This window comes from Cryptomeria japonica, chromosome 2 (assembly GCF_030272615.1).
Source record: "Cryptomeria japonica chromosome 2, Sugi_1.0, whole genome shotgun sequence".
In the NCBI taxonomy this organism is placed as follows: Eukaryota; Viridiplantae; Streptophyta; class Pinopsida; order Cupressales; family Cupressaceae; genus Cryptomeria; species Cryptomeria japonica.
This window is the reverse complement of record NC_081406.1, coordinates 578,738,777-578,758,800: the sequence shown is the minus strand read 5'-3', so window position 1 is coordinate 578,758,800 and position 20,024 is coordinate 578,738,777. Positions and strand designations below refer to the sequence as shown.

At 37.3% G+C, this 20,024-nt stretch overlaps 1 protein-coding gene across 2 annotated transcripts; it reads left to right on the top strand.

Moving 5' to 3' along the window:
• The first annotated feature begins 312 nt into the window (after nucleotides 1-312).
• On the top strand, nucleotides 313-19,770 carry LOC131051246 (uncharacterized). Of its 2 annotated transcripts, XM_059216741.1 has the most exons (8): nucleotides 405-541; nucleotides 16,372-16,630; nucleotides 16,753-16,925; nucleotides 17,095-17,703; nucleotides 17,852-18,082; nucleotides 18,246-18,386; nucleotides 18,831-19,028; nucleotides 19,280-19,770. In XM_059216741.1, the coding sequence occupies exons 2-8, from the start codon at nucleotides 16,603-16,605 to the stop codon at nucleotides 19,583-19,585; spliced, it is 1,686 nt and encodes a 561-aa protein (XP_059072724.1). In that variant the 5' UTR covers nucleotides 405-541; nucleotides 16,372-16,602; the 3' UTR covers nucleotides 19,586-19,770. The 2 variants fall into 2 exon arrangements, with proteins under 2 accessions (XP_057841654.2, XP_059072724.1); XM_057985671.2 differs by lacking the exon at nucleotides 16,372-16,630 and having other exon boundaries at nucleotides 313-541.
• The last annotated feature ends 254 nt before the right edge of the window (nucleotides 19,771-20,024 follow it).

Below are 20,024 nucleotides of genomic sequence, written 5' to 3'. Positions count from 1 at the left end.
TTTATTGAGACAATTCTTAAAATGAAATTAATTACATTTTTATGAGAGTGAAAACATTAATCTGCCTATACTAATAAATTATTTTATTTCTTTACAATGTTGAACTCTCAAAACATTTGATTGTTTAGTTTCCGCTTTACATACCATAAATTAATAAAAGCCCAAAACCCCTCGAAAACCCCTAATAAAACAACACACCAAAGAAATTTATTAGTGTCATTAGACTTGTCCTAGCTTTCGTTCATTTTCTTATCCACTATAGCAAATATCCCAAACGTGGATGGTTTTCCTTCAACCAATGCCATATTTTAACTTCAGATCAAACGTTAGTCCTCCATTCCTCCTTATACCCTATCCTTTCTAAAGCCTTTGTATTGCTCAATCTTTTCGGTTGAGGCCCCTGGATGAAGTATCCTATAGCTGACCATGGCGTGGATGTTGCCTCAAACAGGATCACCAGCATTTCACTTGGTATCTACTTACGAGGTCAATTCAATGTGCTTTGGATTGAAATCCACAAACAGAAATCATCACTACCCTTGTTAGTATCCTTTACACCTCAATTTGAATTCCATTTTATTTCATACATCAGATATTCTTAGCTCTCATTTTCACTGTATGGGTGTTGTCATAAATTTCAGATTTCCTTAGCTCTTTCATTTTCACCTTGATGATATTGGTCAAGTGTTGTGTTAAACAGAAAGAAAGCCAGATTGATTATATGCGCATCGTTAATATTCTAGGCCATTTTCATAAGTTCCAGGCGTTTGACCATTTACATCTGTATGCAGGGCCGAAAAAATGGCCTACCCATGCCCAGAAGCCTGTTTTAGGCCTTTTATTTTCTGTTTATATCAACCCAAATTCTATTCTTGCTTCTCAGGTTTTTTCACTATATTTCTCCTCACGATACATGAAGCTCATTATTCATTTGCACAATTTTACACAATTGTCAAGGAATTAAATTGTACTACTTAAGCGTAAAAGTTTGTGTTCATGACTGCCTCTTTTTCTCTGTTTAAATCTATCCAAACTTTGTTTTTCACTACCAGTGTTTGTTAATATATTTCTAATCATGGAGCACAATATTAAGTCGCAAAATTGTCAAGGATTTAACCAGTCTTGAATTTGACAATGGCACGAAAGTTGTGTCCCCAAGCATTTCTAAGTGGGCTGATGGTGGAGATCTGTGCTTCAGTCGGGGAGGGGCAGGCTTGAATCCAGAGTGGGTTAAGTTTGGTCTGAGTGCAGTCAAGTGCATGGGGTGGTTTCATATGCTGCGAAAGTCACAGTATATTGAAATACAGTTAAGTGTATGGAACCCCGGACTTTAAAAGCACCTTTATTTTACTTTCTGATTAGCTTGGTAACTTTAGGAACACACCTAGTAAATTTTTGAAGTAGTATGCTACAATTCTTAGTCGAAGCAAGATTAGCTTCCGTTGACCTGGAATTTTTGTTCACCCCATTTAACTGTATATGACGCCTAAGTGTAATGCATCCATACCTAGCATAGCAAATTATCAAGTTCAAAGAAGACAAGCAAAACTATTAAAGGAATTTCAATCTGATGTACAGGCTAACAGCTCTCTAGGATGAGCAATTTTTATATCTGATTTTGATTTTGGATTGAAATGCTAACGCATGCCCAAGTTAAAAGCTCTGCTATGAAACATTTCTCCAGTAGGAGTATACAGCAGTTGGCTGGAAGGCAGGCGATGCTGCTTATCTGTGATTACACTCAGTTACAGGAGGAATTACTCCGAGCCCTGCAATGATAGAGTCTCAAATGTATTACCTATTACCTCTGCATACCTGACAAGAGAGCTTGCCTTCACCCACTATGCTAGTATAAACCATAAAGAGCTCTCCCTTCCAGAAAACGTTTACCTTTCTTTTTTCCCTTTTTAAAGCTGATTATGGATAGATACAGAAATGAACGCACCCTTAGCTTATGGCGACCCCTTACATTAGCATGCATTGGGACATACATAGATCCCGAGTCTGCCATACAATAGAAAGCTAGTTTCCCTTTTTATGTCCACACCAGTGTTTGCATTATGATGTGTTATATGTTTTTTTATATTTTTATTGCATGATTGCTGGTTGGAATCTACTTGCCCTTAGACATTAGTTATATTCCAGCAATTTGATGGATCATATCAATAAAGTTTAGTTTGTAATGCAGCTGAAAGATTATTTCATGAATACCTTGCACTATTAGGGCGCTATTGCAACTTATAATATATATCCTACACCCATATCTTGCATCATGGAAACGCAGGAATTGAATGGCACATTTTGGAGCTTTTCTGATATTGAACAATCATTATAATTTTTCTCCTGGTGCTCGTTCACTGAGATTTGGTCAAACAGGTTTTCTGGAAAAAAAATAATTAATGAAATTTGATGTTATAAATTTATGAAATGGTTTGAATATTCTCACCTAATTACCATCCAAATTTTAAAAATTTCATATACATATAGTTGCACCCAGAATATATCACCATGTGCCATTTGAACGCATTGTTCAAAAAGGACAACCTATGATCCAATCATAGAAGCAATCATAGAAGCCTGTTCAGATATGCAGCTCTTTGTCGACTAAACAATGTTCACCTTGTTAGCCCAAAAGTTCAGAGCGATTGTGTTTGAAATTAAAAGTAATTCTCTCTAACCTATCAATAAATTTATTAGATTGGTTTGCCTTCTGAAGGAATGACAATATTTTCAGTCCTGCAGTCTTTGTGGTGAAATCTCTTCAGCTGTTATCAAGATAGCAACTTTGGTATGGAATGTGTAACACTGTAATGTGATGGACCTTACATATGGAAAAGAATACAATAGGGTTAAAAATAGAAGTATTTGCCTCTATATGTATGTTTTTGATTATGAAATACTCAAATATAACATGTTGTTTATCTTTTCAGTATTCCCTTTTTTTAAGATTTTTTTTTTTAAATAGAAGGCTGCTCCAAAATGGATGGCCGAGGTGACAAACTCCATTATAATATAGTAACCCCAAAACAGTGACAGGCACAAGAAGTGACTGGAATGTGTTCCTATATTGCAAAAAAACAAAACTATAATCTAGTCTTCATTAGGATAGGCAATATGCAGCACTGTAACAAAAGAACATCAACCAAAATTGCTTTAATTCATCTCTTGACTTTCTTTTTCAAATTCTTTTGCGAGAAGCACAAATGACCAATTTATACCAATTGTGGGAACCATTTTAGTTGCACATTGGAGCAAGTTAATGCCAAGCATTGCCTTTGTCTTTTGTTGCTCCTAGTTAGTCTCAGCTGCTGGAATAATGAAAGGAAGCCATGGACCAGTCACCACATTATTGTGGCATGCCCCAACTCCTAGGGGAAACCCTTTCCAACAATACCAGTTTTCGAGACAGCTTTTGGCCTTTCTCTCCATTGCAGCCAAATTAGAGAGATTGCCACTGTTCGAATCACTTCCTTTAATTCAATTGCCTCCCGGAAGGCCACCACAAAATCAACAATATGTCTGCATTGGCTCTATAATGATGGTTAGTGACCATGAATTGCTCCTCGAGAGTGATTTTAATGGCATGGATTATGATGATGGCATTGGTTTTAAAGACCTCCTTAGCCTTAAATCTGAAATCCCCCCAATGAAGGAAATTTTCCTTTTCTTTGCCAGGAGCCTAACACTGGTAGTGGTATCCATCGTAGTGAATATCTTCATAAGTTGGCAGAGTGAGTAAATAGTAGATCAAATGAAGAGCCCATAGAAGTTGCCAATGTTAAATTTGGATCAGAATTAAAAATCACAGAGGTACAGAACAATATTTCTGATATTATTGTTCTAATTCAGAGTTCTGAATATATAGATTGTGTTGAAGATATCGATTATGATAATCGATATATTTCTTCCAAGTGTTTAAACTGATTAAGTTTTCAGATTGAATATATGTACAGCATGGATATCACATGGATAATATGTGAGTGCACAGCATGTATTACACGAACCACACAACAGAAGTATCAATCACGGGATATCATTCATTGACCATCGTATGGAGATGAACAGAATATATCTCCTCACGGATAATGTGAATGTGCACCGCAATCTCTTTACAGACAATACACGTATATGTACACAGAATCCTCAATGGGTATTACATGCAAATATTGATTTTCGACGAACATTCTCCAAAACTCCCGACCAAGGGAACTAAATACCTGAACAAGATGGATGAAGGGACATGACCCTAGACGGGAAATATGACTCATGCAAAGGGTGCGATTAGAACTGACACCATTCTTTAATTATCTGTTAACTAACCATAAGGAATCACTTGTATAAATAAATATTAACAAACAATAGAAAATCGCAGATATAATATAGCAATAAGAGAAATGAATGAAGTAATATTAAAAGGTAAGATAGCAGTCAAGATAACTCCTGCTGCTACAACACCAATAGCCAAAAACCCACCCTTGCCATAATTAACAAGTAAACCCTAGTACATGGAATGACTCAAGATCTTGATGGTTTGTGTGCATTAAATCCATACCAATTCATTTGAATCAACATCAATGCATAAGCAGAGCCACAAGTAAAGGTGGCATAAGGCAGTTAATTTTGGATATGAGGGGAAGAAATTTCCAACATGTAGGAAAGGAAGTGAACTATGAATTAATAAAAGATTCCGAGGAATTCCAAGTCCCCATTGAATTGCAAGTATAAAATCTTCTTGCTTGTTAATGGTATAGTTCGCTAGGTAGTCTGCTACCTGATTTATTTCTTGATAGATATAATTTATGGTGAAGGTAGGTAATGAATCCAAAAGTTGCCATATTTGCATCATTATGTTATTTACCTTCCAAGTTGTTGATTCCCTTTGATGGATGGTGTTAACAATCACCATTGAGTCCCATTCTATTTGGATGTTCTTGGCAGCATAGATAGTGCAAATCTGTAACACAAGCAACAGTGATCAAGCTTCAACTTTGTTATTGGAGCCGTCTTTGAGTTTTTTAGAAGCTGCTCTGCCTAGCCTTCAATTGTGGTCTTGAGCCAAACAATCTACTCCCAAGGGGCCAGGATTTCCTCTTGAGGTGCTATTGAGGTTTAGTTTTAGCCAATCTGTTGGTGACAAAATCCATTTTAATCCTCTCATGGGTTTAGAACTTTAGAGAAGTGTTCTCTTGCATCTCCAGTAACAATGGCAAATATCCTTTTTAAATTTAAATAGGTTGACCCAAAAATTTGAAAAATATGGAAAAAAATGCAAATGGCTGTTTTTTTTGTCTATTAGAATAACACCTTGTTATGCTCAAAAGTTGATAAAATGTCTAAAACTGTTCTTTATACGTTGAAAAATCCCATGCTATCCCAAAGATAGGATCCAAGATGTTTTCAACTTTTTCCAATGGGATTACAGACTGCAATAACATATTTACAACCTCAGCCTTACATTTATATTTTGTATTTTTCAACCTTTCTGGACAACAACAAAGAATTGAGCTTTTCTTGGGTTGCCAGAGATGGAAAATCCTCTTGTTGCATTGAATCTTTTGTTCTTTAAATGATGATCTTTATCCTGGTCTGGTCCACCTTTGATGAATCAGCATCTACCACACGTATAACTACTATTATTGTTGCATATGATAGAGTTTGGTTTTAAGTTTTGATTATGTGCATTTAAGTTGTTTAGAGTTTAATACTAATAACTTTATTAAATTTAATAGAGATGGAAAATCCTCTTATCTTCTTATTGGGATGAAGATGAACTAAGAATTGGAGAGAGCAAGAGAGAGGTTGGTTTGGTTTGTATGCCTGTTTCCCTTTTTTTGTTTTTTGTCATACTGCTAAGCAATATGCTAGTGGGATCTATTAATCTTGCTTGCATTTATTGTGAATGACTTTAAGGTTTCTTGACCTTAGGATGGCTACCTTTTTTAAAGTCGTCCAAGCCATTCTCTTCAACTATTAATGTCTAAGCTATAGGAATTGGAGTGAACTATGGTGCCTTTGAAGAAACAAGCTCTCAAGTTTGCCCCCAAGGTGTTTCATAATATATTGATTTTATTAACCCTTAGACACTATTAATCCTGTTGATTTTAGTGCTCAGATTAGCAGCATAGGACAGAAAAGTTATACTGACTTAGTTCAGTGGTCAGATTTGATATAATTGAACAAAATTAGCAGGCACAGTAGAAAGAAATTAAATGCACAAAATGAAGAAGCACGCAACACTATTTACCCTGGGAAAACCTCCCTCTTGGAGGAAAAACCCAGCAACAAAGGAACTCAAGTTCTGATTATATTAGGGCAGTTTTACAGTTACAAAGTTAGCCAGCTAGGGCAGAAATCATCATAGTGAATGTCATACTTATCTCAGAACTTTGTGAGCAAGAGGACCTCAATGGATTCACAGTACAATCAATATGATTCACTGACCCAACAATGTATGCTCGCTGTCCACAACAGTGATTTCACACATCAATGAGAACTTGAACACTTTAGAATGGATTCGCACACCTTCCTTGCAATTCAACAATCAGAATTGCACTTTACAGAGCAGAGGTATTCACTGATCATCATTATTTGTCTTCGCTGATATGAAGGAGACCTTGCTGACCTTTGGAGGAAGAATTCGCACTATAAGGAGCAGAGATATTTCGCACTTCTCAAATCAGACTAATTCGCATGATGTAATTGTATGTTTAAGCCTTGCAAGTGGCTTGTATATATATGGGGTTCATCTTTTGGACTTATCTCTAAGTCGGCCCATTTAACCTTGGGCGCCAAAACCATTTTGCACTCTACATATTGATTTTTGCATATTACAATGTTGTGGATAGGTCCACACGTTTGGAGTGTACGATGCCGCCCACTTAGGGCTTAACTTCACACATTACAATATAGGGTCGGTCCTATAATGGAAGCATACATTTCTTTTGTGCTTGGCGTGTAAGGGGAGAGAAGGGCCCAGCCTTGTTATTGGATTTCAATGTTGCCTTTAAGGCAATTGGAATCCGATTGACTTATTATTTTTTACCGAAGTTAAAATAAACAACAAATCCAGCTTCTAAATTTGATAATGCTTGCAAATGGCTCAATTAGTTTAGTCCCATTGGTTACTTTGTAGATCCTCTACTATTTGAAAGCATTGTTTGCATCCGGGTTAACACTATGAGGGCTTTGTTGATGTGTTTTTTATGCACATGCGAACATAGAATAAAATACCAAGGTATCTTATCCTCTCTTGAACAAAGTTATTTGAATGATGAAGATTTGCTTAAGGATCAATTGAAATAACTCCAAGGTTCTTATATGTAGGGTCTCTACGTGTGGATAAGCTCTATTGGTGTGATGTGATTATGTTGGAATCACAAGGGGACTTACGTTTGTATGCCTGAATGTTTAATCTACTGGAACTTGAGTCCTATCTACTCACTGGGATAATAAAGAAATAGCAAAAGGTGAAAGGCTCAGAAAGTCTACTCTAAGGCCTAGAATGCAAGAAGATGTATGAATGACTAGTTGGAGTCCTACTGGGCTAGGTCTCACCATCAAACTGAACAATTCGACACCAGTTCAGTGCAATCTTCTAAGGGAATTTTGAAGATGTTCAAATCATTACACCATCAGACACTGATTACCATTCAAGTGAATGCATGAACAATAGACGCATAACAATTCGAAATTAAGCTCATTCAATGCCAGTTGACCACATAGGGTGCCCTTACAATCAGTAAGAGGCTAGTGGTTTGGACTAGGCGGATTCCAAGCGAGTGCATTCAACAATTTTTCTCCATTCAATCTAATTATCTACCATCTAATATGAAGACTCAACAAGAAACCATGCACATTGTAAAGAAACGACATATTTCACCATATCTTCAATGAAAATGGAGTCTTTTTACAACCAAGGCAACAATTTCTTGCCTTCTCTTCCTACTCTATTCTAATTACTATCTAAGCTTCTACTCTTCTATCTTATTCACAACTAACCACTATTAACTATTGACTCCCCATTAACCTTTACAAATGAAGAGCCCGAGCCTTATATAGAGAGCTCTTTACATTTCAATGGCCCTGATTGATTTAGAATGAATGGCTAGGATTGCAAGAGAGAAAACCCTAATTAGGGTTTGTTACAACAAACTCCTTTAGCCAATGAGAAAATTGCATTTAATGTATGAGAACCAATGGGAAACAAGGGTAGGTACATCGAAGTTTGTGCCTTCATGCATAAGCGGGATTCACTGAATCTGGACATGCTAATGTGGACCTTTCTGATTGGAGGAATAGTGACTAGGATGCCACCTTGTTTGGTACTTCCTCTGTGATGACCTTTGGTCGATCCTCCTTCGTCCTTGATGTATTTGAGAAACGATGTACCTTTCCTTGGCTCTCCTGTGCTTGATGAGACTTCTTCATGGTCAAGTCATTTCTTCTTCTCTGCCATCTTGTGATTTCTCCATGTGATAGAGTGAGGTCCTTGAGGATGGTCAACTCCATTGCTTGCAATTCCTTGAACACTTGAAGCCCTTCAACTTGGAAGTGCTTTGAGTCCTCTCTCACGCATTTGAAGTGTCCTTGATGATGATGAAACTTGAAGAGCGAGTCGCCCTTGTCTTGGCGTGATCCTCCTCCATCTTGATTTTGTTGATCTGCAAAACGAACAAAAAAAAATGGTGTCAAGCACTTATGATATATTCATCCTAACATGGTGTTTCTCACTTCAAACCATTAACAAGAAGGCATTAGGATCAATTTCGCTTTGGACCCTCTAGAAGGACAGGCCCTATAATGAAATTCACTTTGGACCCTCTCCAAGGACAGGCCCTATAATGAAATTCGCTCCGGACCCCCTCCAAGGACAGGCCCTATAATGAAATTCGCTCTGGACCCCCTCCAAGGACAGGCCCTATAATGAAATTTGCTCTGAACACTCTCCAAGGACATGCCCTATAATGAAATACACTCTGGACCCTCTCCAAGGACAGGCCCTATAATGAAATTCGCTTTGGACCCTTTGAGAGGTACAGGAGCGAATTTAGCAATTTCACTTAATTCCCTATTCATAACTCATTCTTCAAGGCATTAGACTTCATAATTGTGCTCCTTCTAGGTATAGACAAGTCGTTTGCTCCCAAAAATTGCTTAGGAACAAGGTCATTCAAGGGCCTAGGCAAAACAAAAGACCTCCTAGAAATTTTGCTCTGGACCCTCTAAAAGGGTCAGGAGGGAATTTGGCATTTTTGGACAAATTCTTCACATTTTGTGACCACAACTCACTCAAATACATGCCTAAGGATGCCTCTAAATTCAATCCACCTCAATCAACGCTAGGCTTGATACGAAATTGGGAGCAAAAGGAGGTTTCAAGAAAATTCGCTCTGGACCCTTTGGAAGGGTCAGGAGTGATTTTTGTCGTTTAGTATCAAATTCATCATTTCCTTTGCTTCAAATCACTTCTCAAGGCAAGTATACATCAATCTTCTCTCAACCATACCTTAGGAACCAAGATTTCAACCCCAAACAAGGAGCAAATAGAGGTTTAGGAAATTTCGCTCTAGACCCTTTGGAAGGGTCAGGAGCTTAGATGAAATTCACTCTGGACCCTTTGGAAGGGTCAGCAGCAAAATAGCCATTTTGCTCAATTTTCCTTCATAAAACTTCATTTCTCATCCTTTTCTCATCAAAAACAAGTCTTTTGCCCTAAAAAAGGCTTAGGAATAGGGTAGTTCAAAGGTTTGAGCAAGTTATAAGGCTTCTTGAAGAAATTCGCTCTAGACCCTTTGGAAGGGTCAGGAGCTTAGGTGAAATTCGCTCTGGACCCTTTGGAAGGGTCAGGAGCGAAATTCATATTTTCACTCAATTTATCCTTCATTTTACTTTTGTTTTGACCTTGGTCTATGCTAGGAAGGCATCCTAAGGGTTTTCCTTGCTCAAATTTGGGATCAAAGCACATTCCTTGGCAAATTCGCTTAGGTACCTTTGGAAGGTACATGATCTCAAGAGGAATTCGCTTTGGACCCTTTGGAAGGGTCGAGAGCGAAATTTGACATGTTAGTAAGTATAAGTGACATTTCCTTATATCTTTCTTATACTTTAAGTTATATTCGATATATATTGTCAGGATGTTTGAGAGTGGTTTTGGACCTCCAGGAGTTATAATGCAAAATCTAGTTTTTGGAGGATTCTTCAATTTTCCAGACTTAGTCAAATTTCAAGATCAGGATGATATTCCAGACAGCCAAATTTCAGGACATTTGAGGATTAGGATGACATTCCAGACTCCTTAAGGCGAATTCGCTCTGTCCTTGATGTAAGGGATGGGACCTAGGAGGACATTATGCATTCAACCAAGGTTTGATTTAGCAACTTGAAGTGCAACCGGATAGTACACAAAAAGCACCCTAGGAATGATCTAATTAACCCCTAATCACTCAATTGACCTAACCTCTTGAGGAGATCCACCTGACTCAATCCCTTCAATGCAAAGGCTAAGACACTAAAACAACTAACAACAAAACCAAAAGACTAACCCCAGAAAGCAAAAAGTGGGGGTCCCCATTTGCAATGGGGCAATGTGTGAATACGTCACAACATCTAGCGCCACCTCGAATAAATGTTGCTGAACATTTCAGAGTTAAAGACTCAATTGACACTTAGAACCTCCGGAAAATTCAACCCAACTTATCAAGAGATTAGAAAATGTACTCAAAGTGGAAGGAGAATCCCAACCTAGATCAAGATACTTAGTCGTTGATTACCTACGTGTGTGCAAGTGTATTCATTCCTCTCGACAAGACAACTATGATCTTCAAGTTCCCCTGTGATTGGCTTCGTGGTATATCTAAACTTCATAAGCATCTTGGATAGAGCCTCGCTGCCAGTCAGACGTCCATAGTCCCGACGAGGTTATCATCGCAATCTCGCGAGTATTGCTCCATTGCCAGTCGGGCGTCTATAGCCCCGATGGAGTTACTCGCATGTTCCCATTAGCCAATTTTGATATTTCATTTCATTTCATTTTCTTTTGATTTTCTCTTTCATTTTCTCATTTTTCTCTTTTGATATTGCTTTTTCGTTCCGTCAATTCTTTTGGCTCGTAAGCAGCGAAGCTTACTAGGGTTTGAGGATTGCGGTGGCACTGAAGCAAGATTTTGGATTTTTCACTAATCACAGCTTCGCTTGAAAACCATAATGACTCAGAGTTTTATTAGTGTGTAAAGATATAATAATCAAAGATGTCGGTATCAAGATACAGAAAGTGATTCTCTTCCAAGTCAAGTACAAGTCCTAATCAGACGATAAAGCTGGAGAGGAATAACCTCGGATTCAAAGCACTTCATGAATAGATATCTAAGAAATGAGTCTAACATAAGATCCAAGATGTTGCCAGTGTGTGAGAAACAACACAGATGCCTTTCTCACAAATGAAGGCTCCCACCCAGGACACCTAAACTAAGCAAACGACCGACCCAAAAGCAAACTAAGCTAAAGCGCACACCAAAAACCAAACAAAGGCAAACCAGAAGCAAAGGAAAGAGAGCAAACAACTAACCACTGAGCCACTCAAGATCATGAGTCAAATGACTCAAGGCAAATTAATAACAAGGCTCAAAATACCTCTAAGCTAAAACACTCGAAAGGAAAACCTACTCTAAAACTATGTACAAGACTCTTAGACTTGACACAACTCAAAGAAACAACATATGTACATGAATCTACATGATTTCTCAGGTTGTGCAATAGGAGCGTGGCAAAGGTGATGGTTCTCAGTCGAGCAAATTCATCTTTGAATACGGAAAAGCAAGCTCTCACCATGCATCTTTCATATTCAGGCAATTCCTCACACAAAATAAGCAATTGAGGTAATTTGTTGGGTCCATGATCTATCCAAATACAGGTCGTTTTCCCATAATCCCCATAATCAAAATCATAATAACTTTCAAAACTAGGATTAAGGAAAGAGACAACCTGACATGTTTCGGGTTTGAACTGAAATGCTTGTGTGTCCTCCACCTTCGCATCATAAGAATAAAGATCACTAACTGCTTCAGGAGGTCGCCATTGGTGATGTACCATTCCACGAGCATCCACGACATGTTGATCTTCACTTGCACAATCCTTTTGAAGTAGGCTTAGCGCCCCCTCAAATAGCACATCTTTCTTTGCTTTCATTGTGACATCTTGCATAAACTAGGCATCCTTATGAAATTCCATAAGCATATCTTCACAAATGAGAGTATCCTCGATGGATTGATTTTCAAAGATTTCCTCTAGTTGATTGAATACAATCTCTGGTGATATTTCATCTTCAAGCACTGTCTCAGGAGGTCAGAGTTGATGATGGATCACATCACTTACAATAACTTGTTTATCTTGACAATTTTTTGGCAGTGATTCCATTTGTACTTCCTCTATAAGGTCCTTCAGTGCGCCTTTAAATAGCATGATGATGATGGTGTCTCTGAGCACCTCCTAGAATTGTTCTTCATATTTGGGCTCACTTATGATGATTTGTAGCTCTTTGTTCAACATGTCAACTTGATTATCTTCTTCAGGAGTGTTATTTGAAACTTCCTGCGATTCATTCTCAATAATCTCCTTTTGTAGCATGAATGAAAATTCTTAAGGAATGAGTCGTCTTCTTGAAGGGTTGTTGAATCATTTTCTTCTTTTGGTAGAAGGCGTAGAGAGCTATCATTCACTGCTTCATATTGATCATTAAGGGAGCTTGCATCCTCAACTTGTAACAGGCTCTTCTCACAGTCAGGTGCTGGAGCAATGTCTTGTTCATAGGTTCTCCTGAATTCAGCTGCGAGATGTGCACCCCAAGATCTATTCACAATATACTCTTCTTCGGATAAGACTGGCATTCCAAACTGATATCTGACTTGGTTGATAGCCATTTCACACAATGAGCAAGTAAATTCGGAGTGAGGTGCATTGTGAATCCTACACCATAATGGTAGCAATATGCCTTCTAAACGCATTTCACCATTCAAAATAAGCTGACTCTCTATCATCCATAATTGGTGTCGCTCATCTTCGCATGGTTCAAAAGTTGGATACCAGTTGATATATTCAATCACCTAAGTGTATTAAAATAGTATGGAAAGTAGTTGTGGAGCCCAAAGTTGCTCACTTTGCATGGTGTTTACTTTACTAGGGGCTTGTCCTGGGCACATGTTTGATAGACTTGGTTTATCTAGTCCAAGATGTTCATTTTGTGGGCACTAAAAACCCTCAAATCTTTTCTGATTTTGTGTTCGTGCCTGAAATGCTTGGACATGGATCCATGATTCTTTCTGGTCTTCAGAGCTTGAACTGTTTATTTGACATAATGCCCTCTTTAGTGATGGGGCTAAGTATTTTGTAGAGTTCTCCCAACTATGGCATGCTTCCAAAGTGGAAATTCTTTTTTGCATCTAGAAAGATAGAAATTCTACTATTTTTGCCCATTTTGTTTTGAATACAAACTTTGTTCATTTCAAATCATTGTTAATTTCTGGAGTGTTCATGCAGATTCAATTCCAACCCAAAAAAGTGGTGCTAGAGGTCTAAAATCTTCAAACCCTCCTTGATCACTGCAGTAATGCCTCTTGCATTATGGCTAGGCTTCTGTCTTCTCTGCTGTCCTATGCCAGGTCCTCTTTTGAGACCCACAACACAACTAGTCTAAGTCCTCTTGGTGCTGCCCACACAACTGTCAAAAAGTCTCCACTATACTCCACTGCCACCATGGAGTAGGCAGCACTCTAGCTCAACCCCAGCACCACCTCTGCCTTCCAGCTGCCAAAGTAGGTGGTCTTTGCCTCCAAATCACTCTCCTATTCCCAACAACTTGGGTAGGCCCTCTGGATTAGGGAAAATTCCCTCATTTTGTGTTTACCATATCTCCACCAAGGACTTGAAAATTAGTAACAGGAGGAGCCAAAGGAAGGAGAGAATGTTGTTCTTAATGTCTAGGAGCCCATGAAAAACGGCGAGGCCTAGATGGAAGGTGGGGTAACCTTGATGGGCAAGACCATCCTCTTCCTCCAATGTTCAGAATCAACCACAGGGGGATCTAGAGGAAGGAGAGAATATTGTTCTTATTCCAAATACTAGAGTTGCACTTGCAGTATGATTGTAATGGTTTCTTTTTATATCTAGTGAATTAATGACTAGACAGCCATTTCCCATTGGGGGCCTTGTTCTTGTTGTTTTCTGTGGCTATTTCCAACGTTTTTGGGCCATGTCATTTTCTGCTTTTGGCTCCTTTGTTTAACTGTATGCCACCCGTATTTTTTGAGCATTTTGGCTGTATGCTTTAGCTTGTAATGTACCCTCATGGGTCTAGTCATGCTTTAGCCATAATTAATCAATTTCAATATATCTATGACTCAAACTAAATATATTAGGAGAGAATTCCACCTTAACATGCATCAAATCAGTGATATTTCGTAGTTCAATCTATTAAATATTAATAAATAGATTGTTCATCTATCAAACATCCATAGTTCTAAATGTAATGTCTCCTATTAGGAACATCTCCTTTCCCAACTTCTTAAACATAGACAGTCGTAACAGAAAAACATATTCTTCTCCCTAATATTAACTTAAGAATTCTTCTGATTTATATTCTAATATTTATTTGTCTGATCAAACATTATTTTATATATTTATATATATAATTATATATTTATATGTTATTATTATATTCATCTGCAGAACATTTGTCAGTCAATATTATACTATTATCAGTATTTATTTATTTGTTTATTATAATTTATTAATATTTTATTTATTGAATTCTGCATAAGAACATTATCAGGCTTCTTATATTAAGCATACCAATTAAGTGCATCCCACACATTTTTTTTTTTTAAAACTATGCCTGGTAAACTTTTTAACGTGACCGGTGATGCTGGCACGACACGCCCTCTGGCTCCATGTGAACGCTTTTGACCCGGAGCTATGAACCGGTGAGGCTACAAACGGGGGACCTCATCCCCACACTTCACTTGTTCAAATCCGCGAGCACAATGGCCCAGCAGGGATTTGAACCTTGGTGGCCACTTCACCAACGAAGTGTTTAAACCGCGACACTACATGTCTGAAGACAAGTGCATCCCACACATTACCAAAGTGCATCCCACACATATTATCGTGAGCAGAGATGTTACTACCTGCAACTTTCTGACAGTTTCTGATTCTGTCAGCACTTTATCCTTGCTGTCCTCCCTTGTCTTATTCCCCAAAGTCTGCTCAAAACTCAGAAAAATAATCATTTCATTCCTTCAATTCTGCTGGAGTAAAAAAATAATCAAATCTGATGATCCTTTGACTTGCGGTTCGATACTATTTTATATCTTTTAAGATCGAGTGGTTGTGTCTCTTCATTGCAGCCAATGATCAGGATTAATCACATCTTTTTCAAAAATGTTGAATCGACCCATTAACTGACTATTACCGTTCATTAATCTCCACCTTCAAATGGTGTATTAGATAGTAATCTAGTCGGTCATCTTAGGTAAGTCTTTGATTTCCTTATTATCAATCTCATTGAAACTTCTTTATAGTAATCATTAATTACTAATCTCAACCAACATAGGATATATCCTTAGTTAATACGTGAGGCTTCCTTTAGAAATCGTTTCTCTTCATAAGTTTGTGACTTTTCAAGATGATGTGCTATTCAAACAATTTGTTTATTATTATCAAATCGTGGTGTTCTTAAACTAATTTAATTATTGCTAGAGTTGATAATAATGTATCTGATATAATCGCTTTATCAAGTCGTGGCACTTGATGATTACTATTTTATCTTGTACGATCTGTTCCATGCAATTTGTTTAATGCAGCAGTCACTAATAACCATTCATATTTTCCTCTGCGAACTGGGCACTTTCAGTAGGTATCAATAAGAACTTCTGTGTGTAGTTTGATACGGCAGCAAATTAACTTCTCTTGACCAATATACCACCGTGATTTAATATTCACTTCCTTGGTTTTTGTATTATCATCTTTATTTAATATAGAAATTGTGTTTACAGTAAAGAATATGTAGATTAGGTTTATAATTTATAATATATAAATTATGTTTATAATATTAATTTTTTTTTATTTGAATATTTCTAGAATATTATTAGTAATAAATATTAATATATATCAATTAAATAATAATAATATTTAATAAATTTCAAATAATCATTCGCTGTTAATTATTATATTAATTAATAATAATTGCTTCATTTAGGATATATATAGCGATCAAGGAGGGGACATGACATAACTGTTGGTTTTAATATATGGTTGTTTCATCAAAAAATAAAAATCCTCTTATATAGTATTTGAGACCTGTTTCCTTTGATCATTCGCCAGGTCTGCTCCACCTTTGAGGAATCAGCATCCACCATATGCGTGCAATTGCTGCTATTTTTGCTTATGATTGAGTTTGGGGTTCAAGTTTCCATTATTTGCATTTAAGTTGCTTGGAGTTTAACAATAGAAACTTTATTACTTTTGCACCTTTTCAATAGTTTTTTATTCAGCGGTCTGGAATTATAAGCTTCTTTCACTGGCATTTAGCTTTCTTGCAGTTTAACTAGTGGAATGCCATTCAAGCTAACAATTACAAACTGTAATTAATTTCTTATGGTCTATGCTTTAATCATATTAAATTATAATGTTTCAACAGTAGCCTCCAGCCATTTTTGGATACCGATGATGATTGACATTGAGGTTTTTGTGGCAATGACCCAGTGCGAATCAGAGAAGCTCTATGCTGTGAGACAACTACAGTTCTAACAGTAACTGCCATTCCTGGTTATGCTGGAAAAGTTAACACGCCTGCTCTGAGAGCTCATTCTACTTCTTTGACAACCTTTGAAAATGTGCAAGTCAGCACGCAGCCTTTTGAGCAGCGCCACACTAAGGTTGACATCATCGCTCTTGCTCATATTTCATTTCATTGCAAAAGTTCTAATAATGCTAGGAATGCTTGTATCCTCTAGTCAGGAATCTGTTCTCATTTCGTTACAATTTTGATTTAGCCTAAATATTCTGCAATTTTGATTGCTGTTATGTTTTTTTGCAACCTCTCAGTCTACCATGGATGCAACCATGGCCACAGAGACATTATTACAGGATGAGATGGCTGGAATAGCTGCTGCTGCTGCAGAAGCTGTGGCTCTCGCAAAGGCAGCTGTGAAGGCTGCCAGAGATGTAGTTGCTTTGTCAGAAGGTAAGACACTGCCAGCAAGAGGGTACTTAAAAGATTTTCCTTCTGAGGCTGACCTGCTAAGACTTGAAAGGGCTAGACTCACTGAAATGGAAAGATCAGGAATTATGAAGTCCTTAGACAATTTCAAATCAGAGAACTTGCTAGAGGATTTCAAATATCAATTTCCAATCTCCTCCAATTCAGCCTATCCACTGAAAAGAGATTGCAATCTCTCAGAGGGAAACTTGACCAACTCCTCTTCTACATGCTCTCTGCAAAAGACTTCTGAAATAACTGTGAAATCTATACGGAAAAAAGAAAGAAGAACTAGAAGGGTAGGCGCATCTAATAATGCTGAAAATGCTCCTGCTATAATTGTGCCAGTCAAGCCAGCTCGACATAGAAAAAGTTCATCTAGATTTGTATGGATAAACAACTGTTCAAAGCTATTAACTGCTAAAGAGGAAGTAGAGCTATCACAAGGAGTACAGGTATTTCACTTTCAGAAAATTGTCCTATTTCATTCTTAGTTATATAATGCTTAATCTTATATTAGTTGCTGGAGGAAGTCTGGAAAAATGGATTCCGTTGCTTGACCATGCAAGTAGCTCTGAGATGTTTATCGTTGCTTACTAACAGGACCTCATGAAGTTAGAAAAAATCAGGGAAAGCTATAAAGAGAAGAATGGAAGAGAGCCTACCTTGTCTCAATGGGCGAAAGCTGCTGGTATTGAACTTAAGGCTTTTGAAAGGCGTTTACAAGTGGGCAGATATTCTAAACAGAAAATGGTTAGAAGCAACTTACGCTTGGTCATATCTGTTGCAAAAAAATATCGGAATCGAGGAGTAAGCTTGGAAGATCTTGTTCAGGTTGGACTCAGTGTTTGATTTCTCAGTGCCTTGAGGTCAATTATGTAGCCTCTTCTTTGCAATTAAATGTGATACTGTTTAATTTTTCCATATGGGTTAATGTGAAGTATCTATAACCATTCAGCTCAACAGTTTACTCCATTGAAACTAAATGTGAGTGCAGGAAGGAATCATTGGACTCGTAAGAGGTGCTGAAAAGTTCGATTCGTCAATGGGTTTTAAATTTTCTACCTATGCTCATTGGTGGATTAGACAAGCCTTTACGAAGACACTTACAAACAAGTCGAGGACAATCCGGTTGCCTGTATGAATTATCATCATCAATTTTGCAATGTTTTTGTATTGTTTTGTTTGAAAAACCATTGAGGACTAACTATAGAGCTTTGCGTGGCACTTAGACTGATATATTTTCTAAACCTATGCCTGAATACAACTGTGTTTAGTCCAATTTATTTTACCGTCATTTCAGATAAAACTTGCAGAATTCTCTTTAATGACAAATATACAATCTAATTTGTCCCTGAAGTGGGATCTAGAAGTTTAGACTCAAAACGCTGGTAAAATAAGGTGGATTGGATGCTGTATCCAGATAAATGTTTTGAAAGGAAATCCCATGGAAAGAATCTCAAACATCTAGAATTGTATATTGGTCTGTCCTGAAAGTTTTATATGAATTGAACTATCATTAGAAGGGATGTTTAGGAACAAATTACATTGCTTATCTCATCATTAATTCTTAACTTTGCAGGTGCACATCCATGATTTGTTGTCTCGAATCAGAAAGACAAGGAACCTATTTTCTGAGCAAGGAAGACGTCCTAAGAATGCAGAAGTTGCGGAGGCAGTGGGAATACCTCTAAAAAAAATGATAGCTGTTCTCAAATCTTCAAGATATCCAACATCAATGGATCGATACATTGGACATGAACAGGACAGAACACTTTCGGTATGCAATCTTGCTCCTTTTCTTTCAACTCAATAATCCACAACTCTCACAATTCTAATAATGAAATAATTCAGGCCTCCACAGGATCTACATTTTTATTGTGTGCTTCTAGGATTGCCATGTGAAAGTGATAAAATCTCACACAGTGATCCCACAAGCACGCAATCAAACATTCTAAGCATGATATTTGTATTTAATTAATTGCTCCGTGATCCATATCATATAATCAATCAAAAACGTATTATGCTCAGGAAATTATTGCAAATCCAGTTGCTGTGAATCTCGAGGCCGCAGTTAGTCAGGAGTTACTCAGAAAAGACCTTAAGAAATTTCTTCTTAATTCTCTTTCTGAAAAGGAGAGAAAATTAATGGAATTTCGCTATGGGTTGGATCATGGCAGAATGAGAACTCTTCAAGAGATTGGACAACTCTTCTGTGTTAGCAGAGAGAGAGCCAGACAAATTGAAACGAACGCAATGAGAAAGCTGAAGAAGGGCTATAGAAACATACATTTAACACATTATTTAAACAAGAAAGAAGCAAAAGCAAAAAACTGAGGATCTTCAGAACATGAAATATGGAGCATGCTCTGGTAGTAATTTTTCTTGGGGCAAAAGAACTGTTTGTCCTGGAGAGAACTTAGAGGTTAGAAGTTATAATTCTTGTCATCCCAATTGATCAGGTCAGTGTAGTTTGTATTCATTTCAAGTGTATGAGCTAGATAGAAATTTCCCATTGCTTATATCATTTCTCATTGCATTTAAAACTTAAAAAGTTATTATTTTTTCTTCGTATAATGTAAATCTTGTATGTCACGGTTGTTTGTAACTTCGTATAAGAGAAAAATATTGTCATGGACAGTGTTAACTTTTATGAAATCTTATGAGTAAAAATCAAAGATCTAGCCTAGACCAGTCCAAGAATCGAGGAAAGATCAGATCCCAGTTTTCGAACTAAGGGGAGTTCACTGCATTTGTTTGGTGCAACACTTCTCCT

Excerpts from the sequence above, each read along its gene's own strand:
- LOC131051246 (XM_057985671.2), top strand. The coding sequence starts at position 427 with ATGGCGTGGATGTTGCCTCAAACAGGATCACCAGCATTTCACTTGGTA. Across the intron at positions 16,926-17,094 it reads TTGAGCAGCGCCACACTAAG|TCTACCATGGATGCAACCAT; the intron begins GTTGACATCATC and ends GCAACCTCTCAG. Across the intron at positions 19,029-19,279 it reads AACAGGACAGAACACTTTCG|GAAATTATTGCAAATCCAGT; the intron begins GTATGCAATCTT and ends TATTATGCTCAG.